General features: G+C 40.2%; 1 protein-coding gene across 3 annotated transcripts in view; it reads right to left on the bottom strand.

The window, feature by feature from the left end:
* LOC123995278 (1-phosphatidylinositol 4,5-bisphosphate phosphodiesterase beta-1-like) overlaps window positions 1-10,670 on the bottom strand; it is a 362,073-nt gene that overhangs the window by 91,783 nt on the left and 259,620 nt on the right. For all 3 annotated transcript variants that reach the window (XR_006831799.1, XM_046298779.1, XM_046298778.1), the window contains exon 10: window positions 676-822. Coding sequence is in view for 2 of the 3 variants with exons in the window: in XM_046298779.1 (XP_046154735.1) it covers window positions 676-822 (147 nt within the window). In the remaining variant the exon portion in view is untranslated. The remainder of the gene's footprint in view (window positions 1-675; window positions 823-10,670) is intronic.

Here is a 10,670-nt window from a genome sequence, read left to right as displayed (position 1 = left end):
TGTTCCACCCCTTTATGTAAATGTTGTCGTATATGCAAATAGACCCAGAGTATTTAAGAAAATGAGGCGCATACCATTTTCATTATTTTAACGCAAAATATAATATAAATACCTGATACAATTAGAAAATGTATATATGACTGCATTCCAAAAATATTTAAAAAACCAGGGACATTTTACAATACATGTAATACCTGAATTCCCACCCCAAAAATGTTTTATGTACTATAATTCATTCAATACGTGATGGATACAAAATGAATCAACAAGTTTGGAGTATCTTCATCTATTATCCAAGTGTTGCATTTATTAGAACTGTTTTTATAACTGTTAAACAATTTTGATGACCATTTCTATTTTCATTATTTGACATTAGCCTATTACAGAAATATAATATTCCCCTTGTGGGAGAAATTTGATTCACTTGAGAGATTTTCACACACTCCCCCTTCCCGGAATAGATTTGAATAGATTATTGCTGCTATAGGCTAGTCAGCCTGAATTCCAGTCTGAATAAATTTTGAGGGTGCTGTTTGGATAAGCACCTAAGGTGCACAGGACAGAAAGGAACCACACTGGCTGAATTTTGAAAGGGTCAAACAACCATATATGATCATGTGTTACTTATTAGTTATCACAGTACAAAAAAATAAAGAGATTAAAGAATAGGCCTACCTGTGAGGTATGTGTTGTGGGAGGAGTTGATGAAGTAATGAGGCAGTGGTAGGGTCATGTCTTCACTCTGGTCCAGCTTCTCTGGGGGGATAATGCTGTTTTCTTCACTACTCAGGTACTTGGCAAAGCCGTCTACCGAGATCTGACCTGTGGGACCACACACAAACACACAACATGTTACAGAAGGTAGCTGGTTGGACTGTAGTGGGGCTATCCCCAACTAAAAAATATCTTGACCGACCAAATGTTGTCTGTTTTAAAAGTGTATTTTTCCATATATGCACACCCTATGTGTTTTAATAAAAATCAACAATATGTATTGAGCTTGTCTGATGCTTTAAGTTGACGGTTTTATGAAATAAACAAATGCCTCAAGAGGGCGCCAGAGATCTAGATAACCAGAAGAAAAAAACCTGCCCCAACTATTCTCCTCCCGCTCCTGTTGGCTTTCGCAGATTCTGCCATTACTCTCCTGAAGTTGCCGGTAATAGGCTACATGAGGAGTCAGCAACTTTTCTCCTATGGAATGACAATTTATCTTACCATTTCTACCGATCTGTGTGCCAGTTATTGTTTTCACATGCACATTTCCGTGAAACAGTTTCATTTAATTTATAATAAGGTCTTCATATCTCAAAATCATTGTCATGTGGTTAATCAAAATTCTATTCAAATCTAAATGAAAATGACACAAACCTAAAAAGTAACTTCTATTGCCATTGTCTACTATGTTGAAACAGCCTACATAAAGCCAATAAATAAAAACATTGCAGCCTGCAGGTAGAACATATCCTGATGAAAATAAATGTCCTATGAATCACATTGGCTACGCATGCCCTGTCTGCAACGAATTTGAAACATTGTATCAACTATTAACTTGGTTACAGCCTGAAGCTTTTGCTAGCGAACTTGCAACATTGTATAAAATATTCTGGGCCCTCCGTTTCCTGGACCAGTGAGCTCGGGACAGACACAGCTGGAGGCTATTGGCACAAGGGATAAGAAGCAGTGCTTGACTTGGGCAGGAGCTCACCAGAGCCGAGTACCAGCACCTCAAATGTTCTACTGCTTGAGCTCCTGTTCCTCTTATAGAATCAATAGTATTGTGGATCTGCTCCTGTTCCTGCACCTAAATATAAACAGTACCAGCACCCAAAATGAGCACCATACCCTATTTCAGTCCAAGTCAAGTACTGATAAGAAGTAATCAGATAGGCCATTTTATGACGTTTCCATTAGATCAGAGCATAACATGTTTTCCCTTTCACGCTGAGTGGTAATCGAAAGGGAGAGAACTGGAAGGATTTTAAAAATACATTAAGGAACTATTGCAATTCTCAATGGATATAAAAACAAACCTTGTTTGCTTGCTCGAGGTGAAGAAAACATTACTTTGAAAAGCTCCACAGGTCATTAGTGGTGGTGCGTTAAGCCAATCAGAAATACTATCCAAATGGGAACATTTATATGCTTACATTTAAGCGCAGTCCGGGTAGCCTGTAGGCCTACTTCTATGTATAATCAGGTCAGGTAGCCTATAGGCCTACTTCTATGTATAATCAGGTCAGGTAGCCTGTAGGCCTACTTCTATGTATAATCAGGTCAGGTAGCCTGTAGGCCTACTTCTATGTATAATCAGGTCAGGTAGCCTGTAGGCCTACTTCTATGTATAATCAGGTCAGGTAGCCTGTAGGCCTACTGCCTGCTCGTCCTTACTCAACATTGACAGGAGAACTCCAAACAAAAGACAATGACTAAATTGACAAAATTTGCAAATGGAATGTAATAAACCAAAACTTGTTTCTCACAAGTGTAGCATAGGTTGTGCTCCATCTGGAGCCTCCCACCACATTTCTGGATCAAGCATAAATTGGCTTTCAGTCTAGGCATAAATTGGCTTTCAGTCTAGGCATAAATTGGCTTTCAGTCTAGGTCTCCGTGATGGATTAGTTCACTGAGATGGGCGCAAATATATACATTTGTTACTGCTCAACTAAAACCATGTCTATTTGTTACTGCTCAACTAAAACAATGTCTATTTGTTAGTGCTCAACTAAAACAATCTCTATTTGTTACTGCTCAACTAAAACAATCTCTATTTGTTACTGCTCAACTAAAACAATCTCTATTTGTTACTGCTCAACTAAAACAATCTCTATTTGTTACTGCTCAACTAAAACAATCTCTGCTCAACTAAAACAATCTCTATTTGTTACTGCTCAACTAAAACAATCTCTATTTGTTACTGCTCAACTAAAACAATCTCTATTTGTTACTGCTCAACTAAAACAATCTCTATTTGTTACTGCTCAACTAAAACTCTATTTGTTACTGCTCAACTAAAACAATCTCTATTTGTTACTGCTCAACTAAAACAATCTCTATTTGTTACTGCTCAACTAAAACAATCTCTATTTGTTAGTGCTCAACTAAAACAATCTCTATTTGTTAGTGCTCAACTAAAACAATCTCTATTTGTTACTGCTCAACTAAAACAATCTCTATTTGTTACTGCTCAACTAAAACAATCTCTATTTGTTAGTGCTCAACTAAAACAATCTCTATTTGTTACTGCTCAACTAAAACAATGTCTATTTGTTACTGCTCAACTAAAACAATCTCTATTTGTTACTGCTCAACTAAAACAATCTCTATTTGTTAGTGCTCAACTAAAACAATGTCTATTTGTTACTGCTCAACGAAAACAATCTCTATTTGTTACTGCTCAACTAAAACAATGTCTATTTGTTAGTGCTCAACTAAAACAATGTCTATTTGTTACTGCTCAATGAAAACAATCTCTATTTGTTAGTGCTCAACTAAAACAATGTCTATTTGTTACTGCTCAACAAAAACAATCTCTATTTGTTACTGCTCAACTAATACAATGTCACGCCTTGGTCATTGTATTTTGTGTTTTCGTTATATGTTTGGTCAGGCCAGGGTGTGACATGGGTTTATATGTTGTGGTTCGTATTGGTTTTTTTGTAATTATTGGGATTACGGCTGAGTAGGGGTGTTGCATAGGCTTGGCTGCCTGAGGCGGTTCTCAATCAGAGTCAGGTGATTCTAGTTGTTTCTGATTGGGAACCGTATTTAGGTAACCTAGGTTTCGCTGTGTATTTCGTGGGTGATTGTTCCTGTCTCTGTGTAGTTTCACCAGATAGGCTGTAATAGGTTTCACGTTCCGTTTGTTGTTTTTGTATATGTATAAGTTATTTCATGTATTGCGATCTCTTCATTAAAGACATGAGTAACCACTACGCTGCATTTCGGTCCGACTCTCTTTCTACAAACGAAGAACGCCGTTACAGACAATCTCAATTTGTTACTGTTTGTCTAAAACAATCTCTATTTGTTACTGTTTGACTAAAACAATCTCTATTTGTTACTGTTTGACTAAAACAATCTCTATTTGTTACTGCTCAACTAAAACAATCTCTATTTGTTACTGCTCAACTAAAACAATCTATATTTGTTACTGCTCAACTAAGACAATCTCTATTTGTTAGTTTGACTAAAACAATCTCTATTTGTTAATGCTCAACTAAAACAATCTATATTTGTTACTGCTCAACTAAAACAATCTCTATTTGTTACTGTTTGTCTAAAACAATCTCTATTTGTTACTGTTTGACTAAAACAATCTCTATTTGTTACTGTTTGACTAAAACAATCTCTATTTGTTACTGCTCAACTAAAACAATCTCTATTTGTTACTGCTCAACTAAAACAATCTATATTTGTTACTGCTCAACTAAGACAATCTCTATTTGTTAGTTTGACTAAAACAATCTCTATTTGTTAGTGCTCAACTAAAACAATCTCTATTTGTTACTGCTCAACTAAAACAATCTCTATTTATTACTTTGACTAAAACAATCTCTATGTGTTACTTTGACTAAAACAATCTCTATTTGTTACTGTTTGACTAAAACAATCTCTATTTGTTAGTTTGACTAAAACAATCTCTATTTGTTACTGTTTGACTAAAACAATCTCTATTTGTTACTGTTTGACTAAAACAATCTCTATTTGTTACTGTTTGACTAAAAAATCTCTATTTGTTACTGTTTGACTAAAACAATCTCTATTTGTTACTGTTTGACTAAAACAATCTCTATTTGTTAGTTTGACTAAAACAATCTCTATTTGTTACTGTTTGACTAAAACAATCTCTATTTGTTACTGTTTGACTAAAACAATCTCTATTTGTTAGTTTGACTAAAACAATCTCTATTTGTTACTGTTTGACTAAAACAATCTCTATTTGTTACTGCTCAATTTAAATAATCTTGTCGAAAGCCTAAAGACCAAACAATTGACCAGTCATGCTAATTGGGATCAGCCCTAAACTGTATCTGTTTTAGTATACCCTCATTACTCAAATACCTGGCGAAGCCCTCTTCCCACGTCTGACCTGCAGGATGACAAGATGAGCAGAACAACAGAGATAACAGCCAGAGAGAGTAGAAATACTGGAACACAACATGTTCAATGTTGTCAGTTTTGTAGTATGGTGTCTACATTTAGCTGAGTGTTAGGTTGAAGAGCTAAACCCATTAGAGTTGAAACCTGTTCGTCTCCAGAGCTGCTGCTAACAGAAGCAGACAGGCTGTATCCTGCTGATTGATCAATAGTGTAACCTGCTGATTGATCACTAGTGTATCCTGCTGATTGATCACTCGTCTAACCTGCTGATTGATCACTAGTGTATCCTGCTGATTGATCACTCGTCTAACCTGCTGATTGATCACTAGTGTAACCTGCTGATTGATCACTAGTGTATACTGCTGATTGATCAATAGTGTAACCTGCTGATTGATCACTAGTGTATCCTGCTGATTGATCACTCGTCTAACCTGCTGATTGATCACTAGTGTAACCTGCTGATTGATCACTAGTGTAACCTGCTGATTGATCACTAGTGTATCCTGCTGATTGATCACTAGTGTAACCTGCTGATTGATCACTAGTGTAACCTGCTGATTGATCACTAGTGTAACCTGCTGATTGATCACTAGTGTATACTGCTGATTGATCAATAGTGTAACCTGCTGATTGATCACTAGTGTATCCTGCTGATTGATCACTCGTCTAACCTGCTGATTGATCACTAGTGTATCCTGCTGATTGATCACTCGTCTAACCTGCTGATTGATCACTAGTGTAACCTGCTGATTGATCACTAGTGTATACTGCTGATTGATCAATAGTGTAACCTGCTGATTGATCACTAGTGTATCCTGCTGATTGATCACTCGTCTAACCTGAAGATTGATCACTAGTGTAACCTGCTGATTGATCAATAGTGTAACCTGCTGGTTGATCACTAGTGTATACTGCTGATTGATCACTAGTGTAACCTGCTGATTGATCACTAGTGTAACCTGCTGATTGATCACTAGTGTATACTGCTGATTGATCACTAGTGTATACTGCTGATTGATCACTAGTGTAACCTGCTGATTGATCACTAGTGTAACCTGCTGATTGATCACTAGTGTAACCTGCTGATTGATCACTAGTGTATCCTGCTGATTGATCACTAGTGTAACCTGCTGATTGATCACTAGTGTAACCTGCTGATTGATCACTAGTGTAACCTGCTGATTGATCACCAGTGTATACTGCTGATTGATCACTAGTGTAACCTGCTGATTGATCACTAGTGTATCCTGCTGATTGATCACTAGTGTAACCTGCTGATTGATCACTAGTGTAACCTGCTGATTGATCACTAGTGTAACCTGCTGATTGATCACTAGTGTATCCTGCTGATTGATCACTAGTGTAACCTGCTGATTGATCACTAGTGTATACTGCTGATTGATCACTAGTGTAACCCGCTGATTGATCACTAGTGTAACCTGCTGATTGATCACTAGTGTAACCTGCTGATTGATCACTAGTGTAACCTGCTGATTGATCACTAGTGTAACCTGCTGATTGATCACTAGTGTAACCTGCTGATTGATCACTAGTGTATCCTGCTGATTGATCACTAGTGTAACCTGCTGATTGATCACTAGTGTATACTGCTGATTGATCACTAGTGTAACCTGCTGATTGATCACTAGTGTAACCTGCTGATTGATCACTAGTGTATCCTGCTGATTGATCACTAGTGTAACCTGCTGATTGATCACTAGTGTAACCTGCTGATTGATCACTAGTGTATACTGCTGATTGATCACTAGTGTAACCTGCTGATTGATCACTAGTGTATCCTGCTGATTGATCACTAGTGTAACCTGCTGATTGATCACTAGTGTAACCTGCTGATTGATCACTAGTGTATACTGCTGATTGATCACTAGTGTATACTGCTGATTGATCACTAGTGTATCCTGCTGATTGATCACTAGTGTAACCTGCTGATTGATCACTAGTGTAACCTGCTGATTGATCACTAGTGTATACTGCTGATTGATCACTAGTGTAACCTGCTGATTGATCACTAGTGTATCCTGCTGATTGATCACTAGTGTAACCTGCTGATTGATCACTAGTGTAACCTGCTGATTGATCACTAGTGTAACCTGCTGATTGATCACTAGTGTATCCTGCTGATTGATCACTAGTGTAACCTGCTGATTGATCAATAGTGTAACCTGCTGATTGATCACTAGTGTATACTGCTGATTGATCAATAGTGTAACCTGCTGATTGATCACTAGTGTATCCTGCTGATTGATCACTCGTCTAACCTGCTGATTGATCACTAGTGTAACCTGCTGATTGATCACTAGTGTAACCTGCTGATTGATCACTAGTGTAACCTGCTGATTGATCACTCGTCTAACCTGCTGATTGATCACTAGTGTAACCTGCTGATTGATCACTAGTGTATACTGCTGATTGATCACTAGTGTAACCTGCTGATTGATCACTAGTGTAACCTGCTGATTGATCACTCGTCTAACCTGCTGATTGATCACTAGTGTAACCTGATGGGAGATGTTTCACCATTCACATTTTTAGCCATTTCATTCCCTCATTCGATCAGTGTGTGTGTGTGTGTGTGTGTGTGTGTGTGTGTGTGTGTGTGTGTGTGTGTGTGTGTGTGTGTGTGTGTGTGTGTGTGTGTGTGTGTGTGTGTGTGTCACAGGGGGCTGCTGAGGGGTGGACGGCTCATAATATGGCTGGAATGGAGTGAATGGGATCAAACTATGTGTTTGATGTGTTTTACACAGTTAAGCACGCTCCGTTCCAGTTACTACTATAAACCCGTCCTCCCCAGTTATGTGGGGTGTGTGTGTGTTTAAATTAGAGGGCCACTGAAATCAATCTCAGGGACAAAGGCTGTTTCAATCTCAGACTATAAGGACCGATGATACACACTGAGTCACCCTACAATCCATACTCTGGTGCACTTACAGTGTATGTGTGTGTGATCAATCGTACAACTGTTTGATCAATCGTACAACCCAGAGGCAAAGGATGTTGTAATAACTAATAAGTGCTTCTAGCTTCCCGATTTAAAATCACTCAAACATCAAATAGCATTTCTACATGCAGTAATCAGGTGCATGAAGCTGAATAAAAGCTGCATTTGACACTTCAAACCCTCCAGCTCTCCTGACGGACAAGCTCCCGTTAAATCATACACATCACTTGCACAGACACGCTCACGCACACGCACACGCACACACACACACACTAAACCAGCATCCTTTGATCTCCATAGCGGGGTATCCAGGGAAATAAACGCTAACACAAGAGGCCAATTAGCCTCTCTCAACTGCACACACACACACACACACACACACACACACACACACACACACACACACACACACACACACACACACACACACACACACACACACACACACACACACACACACACACACACACACACACACACACACACACACACACACACACACACACACACACACACACACACACACACACACACACACACACACACACACACACACACACACACATATCTCCCTCTGTGGTAAAATCCCTCTGTCATACAGCTGAACAGCTCAGGCGTACGACTGAAACACATACCCCCCCCACCAGAATACACCACTCCCAACTACCAATACAAACACAAATGAAATAGCAACATACTGTACACAAAGGCAAACATACTTGGGGCTTTAATGCGTTAACTCGCTAACATGCTATTATTCTAACTGAAGCTAACTCCCCTCCTTACTCCTATATTGCATGGAACACATTAAATCGCTAATTTGCTAGCTCATTTATGCTAATTAATGCAGCTCTGCCCTCTGCAGACTTTCACGGCTAATTAACAGTGTTCTCTCTGTGACATCGGAGCTAGCCGGATCCCTGGGGAGACCACAGAGGACAGCTTTAAATTCGTACAGACTTCACCTCTGCAGGGACACTGGAGAGGGTAAACTGATCCTAGATCTGTGGCTGTAGGGCTCCTTCTACCTACTCTGTGGCTGGGGACAGTGGGAACTTTTATCATAACCACGACACGGTGACCAACTGCGACTGCTGTGTGGATGTCTGACTGGTTCTTAAGAAACCAATTAGCCCTGTTGTGTGTTAATGAGAGTGTATCAAAGCCTTGTATAATCTCTTCTACCAGCTCTGTGTCTGAGTGTAACGAACGTCGGAATGCTTTCCCTACGGTCACATAAAACCCGTGAAACACTGTAAAAACCGGCCAATATTAGGTAGCCTCCCCTCACAAACAGAGGCTTACACTTTTCAAGGTAGTACTAGTTTGTTTATAAGTCACTACAATGGCAGGTTGGATTGAAGGCTTCAAACGCTGTTAGGCTTTCCAGAGTTAAAGTTCACAGTAAGCTCATCAAAGGTTTATACAGATTTGATTTAGACATAACTGACTTGGACCAAATACTAAACTTTGGACGACTTTAATACACATATAAGTACATTTTCCACGTTTATTTTGGTCCCCTAAAGAAAGTGCACCCGATATGTTTTAAAATACCCTAATATTAAAGCTGGCAATCTGTACATTAAACTCATAGTCATGTATTATTTCAAATCCAAAGTGCTGAGTCTTCAACAATCAATGGGTACATATCATTAATGTAAAAGTCCAAAATAGATGTACCAACTGCTGGTTGCCCCTTTAAGACTGAGGTTAAAAGGAGACTGCTTAGGTCACTCTAACATTCATCTGATGAGAGAGAGAGAGAACAGGGAGGACTCCTGTCCTACTCCCCTCAGGCCCTGTTACTACTCCTGTCCTACTCCCCTCAGGCCATGTTACTACTCCTGTCCTACTCCCCTCAGGCCCTGTTACTACTCCTGTCCTACTCCCCTCAGGCCCTGTTACTACTCCTGTCCTACTCCCCTCAGGCCATGTTACTACTCCTGTCCTACTCCCCTCAGGCCCTGTTACTACTCCTGTCCTACTCCCCTCAGGCCCTGTTACTACTCCTGTCCTACTCCCCTCAGGCCATGGCCCTGTCCTACTCCCCTCAGGCCCTGTTACTACTCCTGTCCTACTCCCCTCAGGCCCTGTTACTACTCCTGTCCTACTCCCCTCAGGCCATGTTACTACTCCTGTCCTACTCCCCTCAGGCCCTGTTACTACTCCTGTCCTACTCCCCTCAGGCCCTGTTACTACTCCTGTCCTACTCCCCTCAGGCCCTGTTACTACTACTGTCCTACTCCCCTCAGGCCCTGTTACTACTCCTGTCCTACTCCCCTCAGGCCCTGTTACTACTACTGTCCTACTCCCCTCAGGCCCTGTTACTACTCCTGTCCTAATCCCCTCAGGCCCTGTTACTACTACTGTCCTACTCCTCTCAGGCCCTGTTACTACTACTGTCCTACTCCCCTCAGGCCCTGTTACTACTACTGTCCTACTCCCCTCAGGCCCTGTTACTACTCCTGTCCTACTCCCCTCAGGCCATGTTACTACTCCTGTCCTACTCCCCTCAGGCCCTGTTACTACTCCTGTCCTACTCCCCTCAGGCCCTGTTACTACTCCTGTCCTACTCCCCTCAGGCCCTGTTACTACTACTGTC

Source organism: Oncorhynchus gorbuscha, linkage group LG14, assembly GCF_021184085.1.
Source record: "Oncorhynchus gorbuscha isolate QuinsamMale2020 ecotype Even-year linkage group LG14, OgorEven_v1.0, whole genome shotgun sequence".
NCBI lineage: Eukaryota > Metazoa > Chordata > Actinopteri > Salmoniformes > Salmonidae > Oncorhynchus > Oncorhynchus gorbuscha.
Note: the sequence above shows the minus strand (reverse complement) of the source record. Positions and strands in the feature narration are given on the sequence as shown.